The 21,619-nt window shown below is 47.7% G+C and overlaps 1 protein-coding gene across 1 annotated transcript in view; it reads right to left on the reverse strand.

Annotated features, from left to right (window-relative positions):
• VWC2L (von Willebrand factor C domain containing 2 like) overlaps positions 1-21,619 on the reverse strand; it is a 45,098-nt gene that overhangs the window by 6,360 nt on the left and 17,119 nt on the right. Inside the window, exon 3 of the mRNA XM_030952456.1 lies at positions 19,746-19,875. Coding sequence (XP_030808316.1) covers positions 19,746-19,875 — 130 coding nt within the window. The remainder of the gene's footprint in view (positions 1-19,745; positions 19,876-21,619) is intronic.

The raw sequence follows: 21,619 nt of genomic DNA on the forward strand, positions 1-21,619 counted from the left end.
CCAAGTGGTGTGCCCCACTATTGAAGTTGCAAGGGATAAGTGGAAAACTGTGGTGTTTCCTGACAGTGTTTAGGAATTGAAACATCCTGGAACATCCCCCTGGACGCTCACTCAGCTGAATGAGGCTCAGTGACTTTGCTTTTGGAGCTCAACCATGAACACAACTGGGCATGGGGGTTTGCTGTTGGCAGTGTGTTCTGGCCTGGGGGAGGTGTTTCTACTGAGCATGGCCAAGTGTCTTCCCAGTGGGAAGGCAGATTTTCCTCTGCATGTCTCCACAAAACAGGCCTCTCCCAGGCTCCAGCATGACCATCCCACACCACAAGCCATGCAGTCTCCAGCACTGGTGTCTGGTGCTGAAACAACCCCTTGCAAGGCAGCGATCTTTTGAGGATGACACTTGGAATCCACACAAAGATGCTTGTGGATCCCCAACAGAAAAAAGGAAAAAACACAGCAGAATCCCCAGGCTCTGTCACAGAGGCAAGAAATTGCCTGTGCCTGAATCTTGGGACTTTTTCCATGTCTGGGCTGAGCTCTGTGCTCAGAAGAGAAGGAAAACCATCATCTTGTTTTTAATGATGGCTGCCATTTCTGGAGGTGAATACTGCTCCTGTCTGCTGATCCTGCAGGATCTTTTCAAATGTTCATTTAGCTCTGGTAATGCTATTTATGTGATCACTTCAGATTGCAAGAAAAGAGCTCAATTTGTGGCTTTAATTAAAGAGTTGGGGAGGGATGAAGTCCTGTTTTCATTCTGCTATGGAGAGTGTCAGCCCCCCTCTCTCTGGGGGAAGGAGGAGGCAGCAGGAGAAGCAGGAGTGAGACATAAAGAAATCAGCTGGTGATGCTGAGCTTTGCCCTGCTGAAAATTAAATTTGGTGACGCTCTGCAGGGGTAGCTGAGAACCCCACCCAAAAAAACAACCCTTGGCTTTCTTGTGTTAGAAGGAGGCCAGAGCTGGAGATCTGGCTCAGAGCATGGCTGAAGCCTGAGGCTGCATTGGGAATGGGGCTGCCATGATCCTGGGATGTGGGGCAGTGAGTTCTCACCCCAGGAACCCCTGGCTCTGACCTATATCTGCCACTTCTCAGTGGTGGCAGGAGGGACAGCACTGTGCTGTGGCTCTGCCTGCTCCCTGCTCCTGCAGGTGATGGCCATGTCCTCCAGGCTGCAGAGGACACAGCTCCTCCCAGTACAAACACCAGGGGAAAAGAACCCCCCGGGCTCAAAGTCCATCATCTTCCATTCACCCAACCTCCACAGAGACTCCTGGAGGGCTGGAAATGGGACTGCTTCAGGTCAGTGTCCCCATCCCCATCAAGTCTGGAAGCTGCTTCTCAGCCTGCTCATGCTCTCAGGCAGCAGTGAGCTCTCCTGTCATGCACAGACTGCATCAATGCCTCAGCTGCCCCCTCAATAAAATCTGTTTGCTGCTCCATTTGAAGGAGGCGCTAAGAACTGAACCTGCCAAGCCATGCCAGCCTGAGTGCCGCAAATTAAACCTCCCTCCCTCCAGTGGCCAGTGGTGGCTCCAACACCCTTCCAAACCCCTGCCATTTGAAAGCTCAGGAATTGTTCTGTTTCCCTTTTTTTGGCTTGCTGTTGATATTTTAAAATACTTGGCCTCTGTCAGTTTAACTGCATTCCCCCTTGTCCTGTCCCTGTGTGGCTCCCAGCTCTGGTAACAAGTGTCTCCTCCTTGAGGTGACCTCAAGATGGAAGGTTCACTCTGCCACCCTGTCCAGCCACCCAGTGAGAGCTGGCTCTGGCTGACAGCTCCTGGAGTCATCTGGTGGTGCCTTCTAGATGTCCACGAGCTTTCAGTCGTGTGCAGCACTGCCCCAAAGAATTCCTCTCCTCTGAAGTTGATCTGCAGCTCTTTTCCATCCTTCCTGTGTTTTTCACTGCTCAGAAGTCAATGTTAACAGCCCTTCTCAAGTACTGCCTATTTACAGGAGAGATTTTTCCAGCCATAATTCACATTACTGGGTGCCTGAAGATGCCTAAAAGTTATTTAATCTCTGCATTAAAATATATATATCTGCAGTATCCTTTTTCAAATTAAATCCAAGTTGCTCACTCCAAGGCAGCCTTCCATCATTAGAAGGAATGCATTAAGAAGGCGAGGGGGAGGTGAAAAGCTCAGTTCAGTCAATGGGAGCTGTTCCACTGACTTTTGCCAGTGATGCAGCCACACAATAAAGAAAATATAACACAGCAGCAGCTCCCAGCCAGCCCAGTGGGGCAGGGACCTCCCGGAGGCCCCACATCCCCTCCTGGCTCTCCGCACACCGAGAGGGTCACATCATCCAGGCTTTGCTCAATCTCAAGTCTCTGCTGCCTTGGGAGTCTAATGAATGCAGGGCCCCACTCAAGTTCCCTAAATTGTGAGCTGGCACCAGTGACAGAGACTGATTTAGGCCTTTGCACTGCAGTTAGAGAAATACTGATGGCTCCTTATCCGTCTTAATCAGGGCAGCAAACAAATGAGGGACAGGGAGACATCCAGAAGGGAACACACGGCATTACTCCTCCTTATTGATAGCACAGTTACTTAATTTGATGTGGAGACATAACTTTGGGCATCACTAAGTAGTGCAGCAGGGCTGTTTTGGTGCGGGGAAGATCTATGGGTGCAATTTAAAATCCGTCTGTTTGGCAGCGGTGACGTCCATGGGCGCCCACACCGATCCCAGCTCTGCGGACAGCTGGACACCATCCCTCACCAAGACAGATGGGGACTGTGTCCCTTCCACAGATAAAATGCAGCAGCTGAAAATGGTGGAGCCCCAGCCCACTCTTCATCTTCTATACTTGTAGGATGAGCTGGACAACAGGGGACCAAGCCAAGACTGAGCACAGAATCCCAGAATGGTTTGGGTAGGAAAGGACCTTAAAGCTCGTCCACCTCCACCCTCTGCCATGGGCAGGGATAACCTCTGCTGGACCAGGCTGCTCCAAGCCCCATCCAACCTGACCTTGGACACTTCCAGGGATGGAGCAGCCACACTTCCAGTGTTTGATGGCTTCTGGCCATGCCCGTGCTGGGGCAGCAGAGCTCTGGGTCAGACCTTTGGCACAGCTCACTCAGGGAAGGCAGCGTGGAGATGGGGGAGCAAAGCTCATATCTGGGCACACCAAAGAAAACAATGCAAGCTGTACATTTCCCACTGCTTTAGATGATGGCGTCTGCCTCCCCATATGGCCATTTCCCCCAGTCCTGTGCACCCAGCCCCTCTGTTTCTGATCCCAAGGGCACCAAAATCAGAGCTGGGAGCATATCCAAGTGCACTTTGAGCTCCCTGCAAAACCTGCAGCCCCAGTCTGTCCCTTTGACTGGGTTTCTAACCCAGCTGTGGGTTAGGGACTGCTGGCCAGCAGGGTTAGGCATTGCTGCAGTGGGAATTAATAGGTATCAAATTCATAACCCTTTATTTACTCTGCTGACTCATACACCCCAACGGGGGCAGCCTTCAAGTCACCTGGCTAGAGGAGCCAGCACGTGGATCAGCTCCCAGACAGCAGAAGAGCAACTCCCAGTGCTTCAGACTCATCAGTAAATCCAGGGCTTTCCCCCCTCCTTTTAGTGTAAAATGCAGGTTGGTATTTTCAAAGTCACCTATGGGATTTACATACCAAATTCCTCTTCATTTTAAAAGGATCTGTGTGTGCAAATACCTTGGTCAGCACTGAAAAATGGTAAAAAAACTGCAAAGGCAAAGGGCCCAGCATTGCATAGGCATGAACTGTGCATCCAAAGCAGATTTTCTGAACCAGGTGTTACTGTGCCCACTCTGGGCTGGAGGAGGGAAACTGTAACACCTCAAAGACAGCAGTAACCATCTATTAAAGGAGAAATCTGTGTTTCAGCATTTACCTGAGCAAACAAACAGGATTAGCTCTTAAAAATAATTTTGCAGACAGCATAAAGTTTTGGGAAAAGAGCATAGATTTTTTTAAATACAGGTAGATTGTAATTGTGGGCAATGAAAGCTACTCTGAGGTAATTTTAACCTTTCAGGTAAGTAGCAGGCTTTCAAAAATTTGTCTAAATGGGTACTTCCCAAAATGAATTCCAACAGCACTGAAGGTACATTCATTCTTTTAATGCTTCAAACATTAAAAGGTGAGGTGGGTTTTTTGAGCTGGTATCAAATAGATTAATTAAAAAGAAATTAATTAATAGAACTACCATTAAACTACTGCATCAGCTAACACTGTTACCCGTAAAATCAACAGCCAAAAGGAGGAAAAGTTGGACCTTCCAGAGACTAAAGTTTTAAGTGAAGGAAGAAAATATATAAATGCATGCATAATGTGCTGTAGTGTTTGTGCTGCCTTCACCTCAGTGGCTCAGGTGCCAGGAGCAGCCATGGAACAAGGTGTGCCATGGAACAGGCTCAGGCCCAGGGACTGTGCCCTTGCAGCCAGTGTTGCCCAAGAAAGGAACAGGGATGCAGAGAAGCAAACTCATCCAAGGATGCACGCTCCCCCTGCAGTGCTCTGGGACACTGGGACACTGTCAGCTCCCACGGGCAGCCGCAGCTCTTGGTCCATGCAGGCATGGGAGGACACCCTGATGTAGGCAAATAAGGGCCCAGATAGCCCCTGGATGCCAAAGCACCAGGCCTGTGGTCCCTGCCCAGGTATCTCCACTCAAAGGCAAAGGTTAACAACAAAAGAATAACAAGCAGGACTTTTTCCCTGGGTCTTGTGAGATTTTAGCCAACTTATTCGCCTCTTGGTTGCGCTTTGTGTGAAAATATAATGGTTTTTATGGCCCACTTTAACATTTTTATGTCTTTTTTTCTTCAGAAAAAAAACCCCACATTTGGTGTAAGAATTAAAACAGTATTTCATGCTTAACTGCAATCACAGATGATGTATGGAAGGGAGCTGGCTTCATGTCAACTCAATATAAAGCCAGAATTGAATCTAACTTGGTCACTACAGCTGTGCGATGTTTTATGGGGTGAGGGGATTTTTTCAGATCGCTCATAAATGAAATGGAAACTTTGACTGGGCTCATTTTGTATCAAACAGGAGCAAAAAAATGCAGGGAAGAACCAGGATTGCTACACATTTGTCTGAGTTGTTCCTTTAGAGGTGGAGAGTGCTGCAAAGGCAGCCCAGCACCAGGCCATGCTGCAGTGACAGTCGGTGTCTGTTGGCACAAAGGCCCTGCCAGGGCAACGGGGATTTCCTCAGCTGTGGGGAACCACATGTGGGGATCAGCCTCCAGCTCCTGTCTGGAAAACAGCAGCACTGCAGCCCAGATCCCTGTGGGACAGGGTCAACTCATGGAGAAATGCCCTCAGGCCTTTCTGCCATCATGGCATGAGTGTGATGCTTTGAGGGCACCAGCATGGTCCCACTTGCATTCCCTACCTGGTGAGAGATTTTTCTGATGGTGGTTTTAAATGTGGGGTTGTGTTAGAAATTGGATTTCAAAGCAAAGAGAAAACTTTCCATGTAAGGGAGGAGCTGCTGTGGAAACCGTTTCTTCCTGCTCTTGGCTCATGTTTGAGTTGGGTTTCTGCTGCTGACTGAGCAGAACCCATCTCCTGCTGCCTTCACCACCATTCCCATCTCCCTGGCCTCCACAGTCTCCACCACTCTTCCCAGCCTCCTGGCCTCTGTGGTGATGGACACAGAAATGATGGTCATGGGCAGGTGAGACCCACGTGAAAGGGGAATTTAATGGTAAAAATTAAAGTCAGTCAGCAAAGGCTCCCCTTCCAGTCAAAGGATCAATCTTCTGGGGGGTGTTTAACAATATCAGCCTTTGGATCTGCCTGTTTTCATCCCTCTAAATTTAGTATGGGCTGCAGTGGCAAAGCTCCCATTTCTATGCAAATCCATACAAATGATTGATTACTTGTAGAAACAGAATAACCACAATGGCAGAAACAGTATTTCTTAGTTTATGTGGGGAAGTTAATTACTTGCTGTGGCACAGAAAAGGAAAATCAGGAGAACATCTTCCCTGACCCCAACCCCAACCATTAAGCCTGGTGGTAGAGAGACAGGACATGGCACTGCTGTGCCAAAATCTGCATCTCCTGAGGAAACAGGAGGAGCAGGGAATGGAAGGGGCAGGGCAGGATGGGTGGATGGTCTTGAGGACACATATATGGGGAGACCAAAGCACTGCAAGGACAGGCATGCCTTGGTCTGATGGACAGAAGACCCTGAATTTAACGGTGTCCATGGCATTCCCAGGGTGCTTTCAGATGGCTCAGAAAGAGTCTGGCTGGTGACAGAAAGAAAATGAGCAGTGCTGGTTTTGCATGGGAACAGCTGCATTTAATGAAATCACCCAGTGACAAAAGGAAGGTCCTTTCCTTTGCTCATAACCCTTGGTGTCACCACAGAAGGCTTAACCACATTGCATGTGGGCCTTTGCACTCTGCAGGGTGATGTTGTGCTGATGTGCTGGGACAGCACAGCTGTTCTGTGAGGTAACAGCTGGGAATGATGAAAGGCTGTGGAAAAATGATGGTGCATACACGTGGTTCTGCATCCCTCCTGCCCAAACCTCCCAAATGCTTTGTTACCCTTCTCTGCAGTCTGTTTTTATTCATTCCTGGATGAAATTCTTGCTCACCCTCTGGTCTCAGTGGCATCACAGCATCTGAATGGCTCACAACCTGCTGTCCTCCCACCTTCCCCTGGCACAGGGAAGTGCACGGGGCACACTGAGGCACAGAAGCAGTGGGGACTCCTGAGGGGATGCAGGTTATTCAAACTAAACCCAGCAGGAAACTGGATTTGACTTGCAGCAACAGGAAGGTTTGAGGCTGCAAACTGCCTTCTCAAGTGTGATGGGAATTGGTTCACCTTACTGGCAGAGGGAAGGAACTGTGGGATAGGCTGGCAAAGTGAGGGACAATGACACCCAAAAACTCCCCATTTCTGAGTGTTCCCCACGGTCTTCACCTACTATTCCCTGCCTTGTTCTTCCTGCATTCATTTTGTGCCTTAGAATTTTTTTTAAAGTCAGAAGAGGGATTTAGACATTAGAACAGCTCCTGACCTGATATGAGTTAATGATTTTATAAAAGCCCTGAAAAATGCTTTACTTTAAAAGATTGATGTTTCCTATTGTATTTTTTCAATGCCAATTAATTACTTAATTCATTAGCAATGTAACACAGGAATAGTCTTTGAAAATCTGCTGCTTTGTGTAGATGCCTTTAATTATGGATAATTAAATACTGTGGAAGGACCTGATTATACCTCTGAGCATTTTCTAATCTGGAAAATGAAACACACTCCTGTACTCCTGAACACATAAAACAAAAGCTGAGCTCAACAGCCACAGGAAGTAAAAAAAGATGGGAAAACAAACACCCCCAAAGCCAGAACCACTCCAAACCCTGCAACTAAGAGGGGGGGAATTCCTGGGGAGGCTTGAAGGCTTTGTGATGCCCTGACACAGGCTTGGACCCAGACCCTGCCTTGTTGGGGTACAAGGGGGAGCCCAAGTGTGCTCAAGGTGGAGCTCCTGCAAACATGGGCCCAGTGAACACAACTGGAATCATACAGACTGGTCCCTGTTAGCACTTGCTAAAGCCGGGAACAGATTTCCAGATGGTCCCTTGTAACATATGGCAGCAACAGCCAAAACTGCCACAAAGAGCAAAGCAAAGCACTCTCCAAACATAGCCATTGGAAGAGGAGATCCTGCCAATGGCAGAAGGTATGCTGTGGTTTCTTTCTGTCTCAGTTTTAGCCCCAGAAGAAAGCCAGGGACATGCTTGTTTTGAAGACAGCATTGCCCCAGGGCCTCTGAGAGAGATCCCCTCCCTCACTGACTCTTCCTTTGCATCCTTTCTCCCTGGGCCATGAAGTGATTGCCAAATTCAGGGAATAAAGTATATTGTCTGTATTTATTTCTCAGCTGGCAAATTTTTAGAGAAAAATTAGGAAAGGTCTTGTGAAACGTTAGGGCCAGGATGACATGAGGGGCACAAACACGTCTGGCACGGATGGAGACACTAAAAGAAGGAAAATGTCACCCCTAACACAGGGGCTGCCTGCCTGCCCTAATTCAAAGCAGCAATGTGGCACACTGCTACTGCAGGGGATGGAACTGGATCATCTTCAAAGCCCTTTCCTACCCAAACTCTTTGTGGTGATTTCTGGGTGCTGATGTCCAAGAGTGTGATGTTCCCCTGCCCCAGAGATTCCCTCCTGGGTGCAATGCCAAAATCCTCAACGCAGCAGCTGATTTCAGCTGAGAAATGCAGAAACTCAGCCACCATGGGGTGAAGTGCACGAGGAGACACTGCAGCACATGGGACACACTGCTGGGGTGCAGTGCCCATGGCATTTGTCAGGATTCCTACTGGATGCTGCCAGGCCTGCCAGCAGTGCCAGACCCACTGCTGCTCCCACCTCAGCTGCTGGTGAAATTTGTGACGTGATGAGCTTATGTGGGGGATTTTATTTAATTATTTTTGCCCAACAGATTAGTGGGAAACAGAAAGTCGATGATGTCTTGCTGACCCCCACAGCTGTGCCCTGTTAATGCACACAGTGATGTGAACCATTGGTTGGCCCCACCTTGGAGCCAACACTGAACAAGCCCATGCAATCCCTGGCTTCCTGCAGATTCCCTGTGCCAACACCTCCTGTACCAGGGCACGTTGTGTCTAGAAAGCCCAGACCTCAGTCAGGAGAACAAAAGGCACACATTTTCTTGATGCGTTTTGAGCCTCACCTTCATGTCTGGCAAGCCCTGTTCCAGCAAGGAGAAGCTTTCACACAACCTCACTCTTCAACTGAGCCTTAGCAACAGGATAGTTTAATGTGCATATTTTACCTGTGGCATGCACAAGGTAAAACCTTTCACGTTGACCAACCTCATGTTTGCTTTGGAAGGCTGGTGCATCCATGGGTGGAAGAGCCCGGCCTGTTGGGCACAGCTTGTCCTGGCAGTCTGATGGTGCCTGTCAGCATCCCACAAGAACCTGTCAAGCACTGCTCTTAATTAGCTGATGCTCTCCTCTCCTCTCATCTGTGGCTACTTTAACCCTTGGTTAGAAGAGGAGCTTGGGCACGTGAAGCCAAGAGAGAGAGCACAGGCAGCCCTCCTCTGAGAGGGAGAAAACAAGCACAGGAGAAGGGGCAGTGCAAGCTACAAAAACGCTGTGCACACAACAGGGGAGCGGGGAAAGTCCTGGGTGTTCTTTGCTGGGGGCTTGTGATGCCTTCTGTGGAGGCCACTCCTCTCTCAGCAGCTCCCCTCTAGCCTTTAGATCCATAGATAAGAATCAGGCTAAATCTGTAAAGAAAAGTAGGCACCTTTATTTCAGGGGTTGATCCAACTAGGAAACCCAAATAACCATTTGGGCAGGGGTGTCTCTCAAGTCTGGGTGAAGCTGTCCAAGGAGGGGCTCATGCAGGCACAGGAACTGGCCCTGATTATTTTTTTGCATGTGAAGCCTTCACTGTCTAGCTGTTAGGATGAATGAGAGAGGGGGCAGATCCTCGGCTGCACACCAAACCTGGATGTTTCCCTTGGAGAAAGGCAGCCAGGCTGGTTTACACCAGTCTCAGGGACTGGATCACAGCATATTTACTCTCTGGGGGGGGCTTGATGTAGCCAAAACAAAAAGCGGTTTCTGTACAAAAACAGCAAATGTAGCTAATAGGTACTGTCGTGGGCAGGTTTTCATTCTTTAACAGAGTTTCCCATTTAATTTCCAATTTAATAATTACAGTTTGACGTTGCCTATAATAATACATTTCTTTTTTTTTTGGCACAGGTTGAAAAGTAACCAGAAATTCCCTCTTGCTGCTTTCCTTGTGGCACAGGCAGTTGTTAGGGGGAAGCAGTCACTGCCTGGGTGTTGTAGCCCTTTCTGTACGTGGTGAGAGCTTCCAGGGATGGGGCAGCCACAGCTTCTCTGGGCACTGTGCCAGGGTCTCACTACCCTCACAGGGAAGAATTCCTCCCAAATGTCTAAACTCTGTCAGTGGGAAGCCATTCCCCCTTGTCCTGTCACTCCAGCCCTTTCCATTTTCCTTGTCAGCTTCCATCAATCCTGAACCTGGTTACTTACCCAGGTGAGAGGGAGAGCCAAGCAGGAAGGACATTTCCCATCACAGACACAGCTATTTCTCCTATTCCTCTCCCACTCACTGGGGGAAAGTCAAAGGTACAAACACTTTCTGCTTTCAGTAAAAACCAGAGAAGGCTGTCTGAAATAATAGGGCAAAAAGTCCCTTTGTTTCTGTCTTTTCCATTGAAATATTCCAAAGTATAGAATAAAGATCTACATCTAAAACCACCTTTTATTCTCCCAGATTTGAGGGAGTTTGTTCTGAAAGCTTTAAATGGGGCATCTCATCACTTCCAGGTTTTTTTCCCAAACCTTTCTAACGTACAAACAGCGAGTTTGCTGTAATTGGCCCTTTTCCCAGGGAGGTTTCAGTGAGTCAGCATTTTCTGACCAACATATTCCCATCTTCTTCAAATACTTTCAGGCAACTGCAGTGAAAAAGTCAGAACTTTGACAGCCTGGGGAGAACTTTGTGTGTTCTTCTTTGTGCAGATCCACTGCTCCCAACAGATCCTTGGGCAGGACACCAGCACTCCTCTGTTTGGAGCATCAGCTCCTGCTCCATTTATTCTAACAAACTGCTTCGCTACCAGCACTACCTGGCACAAAACATTTGTAACTGGGACAGACTGTTGTTAGTGGATGTAAAATGATTTACACCAGTTTGCATCAATGGTGGTACTGGTCTGTAATGACTCTTTTTTCTTTGACCTCCTCAGTGAGTTCCTTGAGGGGATCATGATTCCAGAAGTGGGCACAAGTGGAATATGGACATCCTGGAGTTCACCTCCCATTACAAAGTGCTGAGAGGGTCCCATGGGTGACTCCTCTATCCTTGAGCTGCTTCAACACGGCCAGAGCTGCAAAGAACTGACCCAGGCCAACCCCACCAGCCCCAGCAAAGAAAGCAACATCCTCTCCTCATTCCCACCAGGATTTTATTTGCTCATGACCAAGCCTAAGCTCTTCAGTCTTGGGCAGCAATTCCGATCAACACTGCAGAAAACATGAACAAGGAGAGCAAGAAAGGAAGCCCTGCACCAGCCAAACTCTTTTGCAGCCTGTGCTGCAGGGCTGGAGCCAAGGGAAGCCTTGTGCTGCAGGAGCAGTGCCCTGGTGCTGGGCCTGCATTGACACTGAAGGCACCTGTGCAAATGCAGAGCACGAAGCAAGGCAGCTGGGAGTGAGGGGTGGGCCAAGGGGGGGAAGGAAATGGATGCTGATGTTTGTGGGCAGCAGAGCACCTTGCCCAACAGGGAGTTATGTGATGGCTGGCACTGTCCCAGCCCCTGCCCGTCCTGCAGGAACTCCCACAGGCAGCACAGCAGCACCACTGCCACCCACGCACGGGGTCCTTGCACCCTCACCCGGCTGTGCTGCACCAAACTGAGGGTCCCTCTGGCAAACGGCTCCACCAAAACTGCACTCCTTTTTGTTCTGCCCAGGTGAGGCACTTCACCAGCAAATCGGGGAGAGAGATGAAGAGAAACACACCTTCAACCCCCTTTTTAGTCTCTCCAGCCAAAGGGATGGGTGAGTTGGCAAGAGACAGGCTGGGGCAGTGTATGGCCACACAGTAACAGTGTGCCCTGCTGTCCTTCACCCAGTTGTGCCCTGTGGGAGGGACAGAAGGCTGCCCTGGAATGCAGCACCCTGCCGAAGGAGAGGGGATGGAGATGAAGGAAAGATGCAGAGAAGGAAAGGAAGCAGGAGGAGAAAACTTGTAAGCGCCATTCTTAATTCTAAGTGTTCTCAGACTTGCTTAGCTCTAATCTTTAATTCATATTTTCATTACAGTCTCTTTGCTCTGTAAAGTCTGCATTTCATGTAAAAGGAGCAGAGCAGACATAAATTATTTGAAATAAGTCAACCCCTTCTTAAAGACCTCTACTCTACACATGTGTAGGCTCCAATAAAGAAGCATTAAACATTCATCAAATTAGAAATACATGAAGACAGTGTCTGCCACTCTTCTCACACAGACATGCTTCACAATCCCAACCTTCTGGAGCAGCCAAAGCAAAGCCTCTCTAATCCTTTCAGAACCCTGACCATGCAAAACACCCCAGCCTCCTGCAGTGTGCCTCTGAGCCACTCAGAGGTATCAGCAGGTCAGATCCTCAGCTGGAGTAAATCAGAGTAAAAAATGCTGTGTTTTACACCAAGTGACACCGACACAGGATTTGGCTTTCAGCTTCTCTTGCAGCAAAGTGGTTTACAGCAGTGTCATTAGATCATAAAGTCACTTCTGGTATTTTAAAGTCACATCAAGAACTAGGTGGGGAACAGCAGCACAATGCCTGCTTTAATTTCAGTACTGCCCAGGCTCCTTGTGTTCTGCAAAGGAGCCTGGCTTCCCAGCTGGAATCTAGGAACTCCTCCCTCCCCTCCAAAAACCCCTAACCCAGCCCTTCTCTACAAGACACGATCATGGTGATAGTGAGCCTTCAACTAGCACTCTCACAGGCCAGTGCACACAAACTTCAGCAACATCTCCCCAAGGGGAAACAATCATGACGAGCAAAAGCTTCTTCATAAATATTTCTGAGTTTGAGGAGTAATGCAGAGCAGGTAACGTGTTTCCCGCATCTCTGAGAGCTGCAAGAGAGCTTTGGAGCTGGTCCTGTCCCACAAATGGCTCCTCATGATCCTCCCTGACCCTTCCATGACTCTTCTCTTCGGGGTGCCTGTTACATTCATCTGAACTCTGCTGTGGTGGAAGCACAGAGGCATGGTTAGGACCTGAGGTACCAATTCAGGCTAGCAGCTTTCAGCTCCTGCCTGGCCTGCAGCAGTCAGGCAGAGCCTTTTCCTGCCGTGTTTAATTTGTGAATTATCCCTTTCTTGCTTGCAGGGCAGAGGCAGAGAGCACAGAGGCTTGGGAAGCAGGTGACCCGTGCAGGTGAACACCCCAGCTTCAGGGGCTGCTGTCCTGCTGGCTCCAGGCTGCAGCTCCCTGGGAATGGAGCTCTCCCAGCAGCATCCCTGTCACTGCACAGCCCAGCAGCCCGGCTTTGTGTGAGCACTGAGCTGTAGGATGGGCTTAATCACATTAAATGCTGCTCAGTTCAGGGCTTTTTTGTTCTCTAAAGGTTTTTCCTCTCCCTCATCGCTCTCAGTCTCACTTCCTCTGAAACTTCACAAGGTGGCAGATTCAACTCAGCCCTCCCTGATGCTGTCTAACATCAGGATGGCTAATTTTGGAGGTTTCAACTTTTCCAAAGCTTTTCACTGTTATAGAGGCCTCTTCCAAAAGCTGTGACCGATCTTGAGTCAGCAGGGCATTTGAGCACCTGGATAATCCAAGTGCTGGAGATTTCCAAAGCAATGGAGGATCTAGCTCTTGACAGATGCTTTTGTGTCAAGTTCAGCACCTACATGCCTTTAACCCCTTGGCCTGAAGTGATCAGATGGACGAGCTCCACTGAAAATCAGTTTCAGGGAAATGACTTCTCACGCAACAGTAAAGCAAGCACTGGAGTATTTTGTCAGGTTGGTGTCTGCCTGGCCCAAATACACCTCTTCGTTCTCAGTCTTGATCTTTTACCAGCTTTCAAATCAAACCTTTTTTTCTTCTGTCGGTAATCAAATCACTGCTTCAGTTGAGCTAAGAGGTCTCCACAGTTCACACTCCTGCTGGCCGTCCCAAAGAGCATCATCCAGTCCTTCCCGTGGCCCCTCGGGCTGACACCTGAAGGGGTGGTGGCCGTGGGGGTGACCAAGTGCCCCAAAAGTTGGCTGCCATCAGTAATTCCCAACCATGCAGGGTGACATGGCTATGCTATGCTACTGCCTTCAGCTGCCAGGACTGGGGAGAGGATGGTGGAGTCCAGCAAAATCCGGCGTGGGGAGCACTTCTTCTCCTTGGCTGGGCACATTCCCTTGCATCTGCACAACCAACCAGCACATTGCATAGAGTGGGACTGAAGGGGGTTTAAGTGCAATCTTAAAATCTGGCCATTTCAGGAATTCCTGAAATAAATTAGAAGAGGAATTTTATTTAGTTGTTGTTGTTTTTGTTTTTTTCTCTAAAGGGATCTCCCCATGGCTCCAAATCACTGTTTTCCACAAAGTAAATGAACATGAAGTCTTCTCTCATCCTCTTGCCACAATTTCTGTGTCGCCTTTATCCTCCAACAGTTGTATTTAATCAAATGGCAAACAAAACATCCTGTCCCCAAATCCTTCCCTCTTTTTTCCTCACATTTTAGTAATTTTTTTCCATGCTTCCTTGATATTTTTTTTTTGTCACTGATCAAGTTGGAAGCAGAAGCTTTCCAAAACAATGACCTGGAGCTTCAGCGATCCACATCTTGCAGATAAATAACAAGCTACATTTATGCACTGGATAATTCCATATTAAAACCTTGGCACTTTGCAAGACAGCGATAATTTGGAACAACCATGTGGGGCAGGGTTTTTGTCAGTACTGGTTACCAATATGCACTGTTAATCCATCACCTACAAGAATTAACATTGGGATGGAGCCTTTCGTCCTGCAAAATCCCAAAGGGTTTTGCAAAGTGGACAGCTCCCATTGCCCTGCCAGGGCAATTCCTGGGCAGGTTTGGCTGTCCTGGTTGGGAACGAAGAGCCCTGCTCCCTGACTGCATTGCCAGTGCCTCTCATTCCTGCCCTGCTCGCTTTGGGAATGGAAATGAAGTTCATGAACCACCTCTGAACTGGCTGGGCAGGACAGGAACAGCCTGGCCCATGTCCAGCCACCAAGTGCCCCACTGCCCACAGCCCAGCTTTTCCAAAGGGACACCCCTGGGCACTCCCAAACATCTCCCACTCAGAAAAAATGCATTTCTTCATAGCACTTGCTAAGAAAAGGCAGCATCAAAGGTCTGCCCCCAGGTGTTATTCCACACAGGGACATGCCAAGCTCACTCAGGGACACGTGGAACATGGATTTGTTTGCCAAAGGAGAGGCTTCAACAGGCTGGGAAAATCCCTGGGGGGTTCCTGAGCAAGACACACCGTGTTACAGCAGGATCAGGCTGGGGTGCAGAATGCTTATTTCAAATTAACTCCAACAGAGAAATAATGAGCACTGAGTTTATATTTCAGTAAATTAAGAGAGAAGCTTAGGTAAAATGTGGGTTTATATGCACGGAAATAAATTATTATTTACTCACGTTTGTGCTCATGCCCTCAAATATGAAGATATTTGTAGGGATTTATTAATATTTATACCACATTATAATAAATACCCACAAGAGCTTTGCAAGAAGACATGCTACTTTACCAAAGTAAAATCTGTTGAAGGTCAAAGGGATCTTTTACTTGTGTGTGGATGGCAGGATCAGCCTCTTTACTTGAAAATCTGTATCAACTGTGATAATTTAAAACCTTAATTAAAGACTCAGTGACACATTATCTACAAAATGTCTTCCTGCTGCCCAGTATTCCATCACAAATGTCTTCAGAAGCCCAGGCTGAGTAAGCACACTTGCCAGGAAATATTTCACTGTGGACATGTTAGCTTTTATCAGCTCCATGGGTAACAAATTCTTTTGTTGAGGATTGCTGACAAAAAAATTTAAATTAGAGGCAAAACCAGACCCCAACCCAGAAATGTATAATATTTGTTTTGTTCATCCCTCAAGAAAATGAAGCACAGGGAATTTCTCCCTTTGTGCAGTGCAGTAGGTGAGAGTTGCTTGGAGCTGGCAAAGCAGAGGAACCCATTTAATCTGGAGTGCAGATTAAACCAGATGAAATGATGTGAGGGATGATACAGTGGAGATTCCCCCCATCCCCTGCTCCCAGACCACATCCAAAGGGTTGAAGGAAATGGGAAGAGCAACCTCCAAGTGATGCACAGACAGGGAGTTAAAACACACACCCCCCAATACCAGGGCTCACCCCACAGCACTGGATGGGTTTATGGGGAGGAACAAGCAGAGGTCTGGGAATGAAGAGCACAGGGTGAGAGAGAAGGGCCCAGGAACACCACACAGGCACCTCTGCAGCCCTGGCCATGCAGACCTTGCTGGGAACTTTGGCTCTGGCACAGGCAGAGTGGGGGGATGTTCTCACAGAACTGCAGCAGAACCTGGGGCAGGAGGGACAGAGGTGGTGGCACCACGAGCTGGACTCTCACAGTGCCAGGCCACTTGGAGATCCTACACAGGAGAGGGTTAACAGCAATGACACACTTTTGTCTGGAGGAGTCACAGGGACTGGAAAGAACAACTCGAGGCCATAATTCTGCGGTCTGTCACTACCAGGAAACGTGAAATCCAGTGACCTTTCATCTCTGTGACAGAAATGCTGCACAGCACCTGGAGCCATCGCCCTTAAAATCCACTCTGACAAATTGGATGATAGGACATGAAGGAAAAAATGTCCTCTGCCTCCTTCATCCCCAAACTGGAGCCTCCCAGTGAAGTCTGCATGCTCGGTGTGGAATGTAGGATCCCTTGCCAGGAACAGCCAGCCTTGAATGAGCTGCTGTGGTTAGTGAGGCACGAGATAACAATTTCATTTCTTTGGCCAAGAAGGAACAAATCTCCAAAGCCATTTGTTCAGACTGCTCTTAAATGATGGGAGAGAAATCGGTATTGGCTTTCTATGAATCTTCAGGCCAGGAATGTTAGAATCAACAGATTTTTGCATTATCACAGAATTCCAGACTGGTCTGGGTTGGAAAGGATCTTAAAGATCATCCCCTTCCACCCCCTGCCATGGGCAGGACACCTTCCAGTATCCCAGGATGCTCCAAACCCTGTCCAACCTGGCCTTGGACACTTCCTGGGATGGGGCAGTCACAGCTTCTGTGGGCAGCCTGTTCCAGAGCTCACTGAATCCCAGCACTTCTGCCCTTGGCAGAACATAATTAATAAGGTTATGAAAATCTACCTGACTGTGTGGAAAGAGAATTGTTCTCTCATTAATAGCAGCAACAGCTAAAGAAGCAGGCAAGCCATGCTCCTGGCAGAGTGCAGCAAATGATGCGGGGCTGTGGTTAACCTAAAATGAGGATTTTCCTTACCAAAATTTTAAGGGGTGGCTTTTGAATTGAGGATTTGCACCACAGAGAATACTCCCCCAACAACTGTATCCCTTGAGCTCTTCTGTTTGTCAGCCTGAAAATACAATCACGGGGACTAAAATCTTTTCATCACACCAGAACATGGCACTGTGTCTTCACCATTTTGGCAGAAGACAGAAGCTACTGAATGGAAGGAAAAAAATAAATTTAAAAAGGAGTGTTTCAGTCATTTAAGTGGGCCTGTCAGCTTGTGTTATCTCCATGCATTTGTGAAACTGAGCTTTAATTGACTGGCTGAAGTGGAGAGCTGAAAGACAAAATTTTGGTCTCAAGATGAACAGAGAGCTGAAAACACTGTGCTCCTCATTCATTAGGATGTGTCAGAGGGATTCAGATGGGAAGGGACACAGGAATGGCTGCTATACTTCCATTTTAATCTCCCAGACGGTAAGAGAAAGGGGAATGGTGTGTGCCACACTCAGCCATGTCCAAGAGCAGTAACAAACTCTGATCATCAGATTCCCCATGACACAGGAACTGCCTTGGTGCCTACCAAATTCTATCACTGTGGGAATCACTTCATTACATTGTGAAGGACACAGCCAAAACTGCCAGCTTGGGCCAACTATAAGCCAGCCAGCCCCAGCAGCAGCAGGAGGAGCAGAAAGCCCTTCCAGCTGAGGGGTCGCCATCCCTACAGCCAGGTTGGGACACCAGGAGGGGTGCAGCTCCCCCACAGCACCCCCATGCAGACATGCTCCTCCATCCCAAGGAACTGCCATGACCCTCCACTGGCTGAGCAAGTGACCCTCCTCTGGGGCTGAGCAAGCCCCAGAGACCAGGATTCCCAAAGGCATCCAGGCTGCTCTGAAGGGGATGGTGGGAAATACATCCCTGCCTAAAACAGGTCTCAGATGTAGAGCTTTATGTGCATCCCCAAGAGAGGATGAGCAAAGAAAGGAGTGGAGAGATTTGGTAAAACCATGCATGAAGCCTCCTGGTTTTCCTGTGAGGGTTCCAATGACTTCACTGTGTCCCACAGTCCTTTCAGCACACACCTGATCTTCCTCCTGCCCTTGTCCCACCAGCAGGAGCTGCTCTTTCCCTTTCCCCCTGGCTGTTCTGGGAAGAAAGATGTGCCTCACCCCTGGTCACCATCACAGAAAGCCACCAACCCCCAAAGGGGGCACGTGGTCCTGGGGGAAATGGCCATGGTGGGGAAATGCAGCAGCTCCTGGGGCTGTGAAAGCCCCTCTGAGCCTGCAGTGCTGGGAAGGCCAGGGATGCTCACAGGTGGGATTGATGTGGCGCAGACTGGGTGGGATGTGCTGCCACTGTAAATGAGGGGATTTGGGATGGTGCCCTACATGAGACAGGAACACAGAGGCCACACAAGATCCAGAGGTGTTTGCTGGGGTGTCAGGTGCTTGGTGACAGGCCTGGGGACAGCCAGGGTACCCCTGAGTCACCAACCCAGGACACCAGTCTTGGTGAGTGTGATGAGAAACCTCACACCCAAACACAGCTGTACACAAAGGTGGTGCACAGGGCTGGGTAACAAACCTCTCCTCTGCACTTCAGCAATAAAAACAAACCAATGAGATTTCCTACAAACATTTTCTGCTTTCCAACAGAAACACAAAACTCAATGAAAATCTGACAAAATATTTTTGAACAAAAATACAGATACAAACCTCAGGATTTCAAGTAGTATTTATGGTGCAATTTTCCAAACATTTTTAATTTTTCAAGTTCCTTCAGTAAAAGTATTTTATGTTTCCAACTCTTTGCCTTTACTCTGTCTTACAGAGCAGAAAATGTGTTGAAAATGTTATTTCTTTACCAACATTTTCATTTAGGTACAAAAGCAACCATTACTCTTATCCAGCAGCAGTGATGTATGTAAGAGCAAATAAATACGGATAGTGAATTCTAAACACAAGGAGATGAATCCAAGTAGCCATTTCTTACATGTTTAGAAAGCTGTGAAAAAGTTTATGTGCAGCTGCCTTACCTTTTAATCTGTCTTCACATCTACATTAGGAGAAAGGTGCTGTTTCAGAGATGTATGTGAGTACAGGCTGTGGTACAAGACCTAGGAGACCTTTTTGGAAACAGATTTCTTTTCCAAAGAGGTACTTTCAGTCATTCCAAAACATTTCTTGAAAGTATTCATGAATCCAATTCATGAAATCACTTCAGCAGGACAATGGGGGCCAGTGCTACACAGAGACTCCAGCACACAACTAACAATTGGTTTCTTCTGGAGTTGGGGGCTGTCTCACTGGCCACAGGAAAAGTTCTTCCATTGATTGCGGTGAGTTTTCCCTTGGCCTTAGACAATAACCATTGGTTTGTTAATGCAGGGACAAAAGCCCTCTGTTTTCCCATGTATTTGATTCTCTGTTAGACTAATTTTAAGAAAATAACAAAGAAATGAAACAACAATCACTGACATCAGGACTCAATCCCATAAAACCTTTGCCAAGCCAGCCATTCCATCTGCTTCAAGGAGAAGCCACAGGCCAGGAAGGGCAGCTTCAATGTTCACCCCATAACCCAAGCACCAGGAGAAGGACCAGCCCGTGCCAATGGAAGCAAACCTCAGCAACAGCATTTCAATCACAAGTTTCCTTTGTATCTCTGTTAAAGCCAACACGGTTCTTTCTTACCATTTTTGCAGACAGGACAACACTGCTCTGGCTCATAGACCGGGTTGACACACTCGGGGACTGCGCAGTCTGCTACAACACAGTGAACTTCATTGCTGGGCTCGCAGCGACACCATTCGCATGGCGAGGGCTAGGAACAAATCTCAAATTAGCCCGTGGCCTCCCGCAGCTCACAAGTTTGCAACATTCCCATCTTGCCACAAGATAAACACATCAGCGTTCAATACCCCTTGACTGAGTCATTCATCATGGGTGATACAAGTTAACCTCTGGAACAAAAGAGCAACAGCTGAAAGAGGAAACCACAACATCAGAAAAACCAGCGAGCCTTGTTTTCTCATGCAGAATGCCAGGTCTTTTAGGATTTTAGGTCCCTTTGCCAAAAAAACTGAGCTGCAGCCTCTAGGTTGTACCTTGCTGTACCCATCTGTGTTATCTTACACGTGTGGCCAGAAGAAGAGCAGGATTTGTGGAAGCCCACGAGTGGTGGTTCATTCCAGGAAGGGAGGACAGGCTGATTTTCCAGGCCATACCCATCTCTCACATAGATCACCAGTGCCAGGCACCCCCAAGGTGCTGGAAGGGTGCTGCTGGGACAGCCTGTCCATCCCCCAGCCTTCTTGAAGTGTTTTCATTCCCACTTTTCAGGGCAGAGGAGAACAGTGTCACTCTTGGAGGGGCAAACTCATTTTATTCTGTGTTTGTGCAGCACCTGCCTCAGGGGTCTGTGAGCACTCCTGTAACACAACCATGAGATCTCAGCCTGGGCCCTCTCCTGCTTGCTTCAACAAGGTTGGTGAGCAACAGTCCCACATAAAATACATAAATAATTAAGAGACTGAGTAATTCTGCAGAGGCAGGGAATTCAGGATTAAAGCACCAAGCTAAATGGTTTTGTTTCAGCACCATCAATTCGGCCAGGAAGCTCTACCCACCTCCAAAGTGCACAGAGTTGTTACTGTCTCAACCTTTAAAAAGCTCTGAAAATCTGCTGAAAACATAGAAACGTCAGTGTTTTAAGGTTCCCAGTGACTTATGTGTGTGCTAGTGTCATGAAAGCATGGCAGCAGAGCTAAGGAAGGAGAATAAGAGGAGAATTGAAAGGAAAATAACTTCCTTTCAGTACCAGTACGTTTGATATGTAACTCCCAGTTTCTCAGCATCCATCACTAACATTTCAGTGAGTAAATGTGGGTATTGGGAAAAATTCTGCTTTATGTGAATCTGCAGCTGTGGGAATTCCTCAGTATTAAAAAATATTACTCAATATTAGAAAATAAAGTGGATAAAAGAAAGAAGGATTCATCCTAATGTATTTCAGACTTCAGTGCTGGGTCACTCATTTCTACAAGATAGATATAACCTGTGAGCCCTGTTTGTGGTTTGTAGGAAGCTCTTCAGTTCACCTCTAAGAAGCTCCATGTGTCTTGAGTCGAATAATTTATTCCCAGGAAATTTATTTCTACCTTAAAATGCACTAATTAAAGCTTCCCTTGCTTTGTCTCAGCATCTGCAGTCTATAATTCCCATCACCTCTCATTTGCTCATGGCTTTGGCAATTTAGATAAAATCAGCACTCCTTGAGCAAGGGAAGAAGTGTGTGGAGGTGGAATTCCTCTCTCTAATTATCGTTCCTCTTTCAATCCTGCTTTGATTTCTGTCTGAAGCACCAAGAATCTAAATTCATTTGACTGACATTTCTTATTCAAGGCTATTTAATAGGAAGAAACAATACAGAAGAAAACAGACAGAACTATTTGCTGAGGGATCAATAAGAAAATTGCTGCTTTGTTTTTACTCATTTTAATCACTAATTATATGGAGCAGTAGAACTAGATCTTGTGATTTGTGGAAGCTTTCACTGACATCTCCTC

Source organism: Camarhynchus parvulus, chromosome 7 (assembly GCF_901933205.1).
Source record: "Camarhynchus parvulus chromosome 7, STF_HiC, whole genome shotgun sequence".
NCBI lineage: Eukaryota > Metazoa > Chordata > Aves > Passeriformes > Thraupidae > Camarhynchus > Camarhynchus parvulus.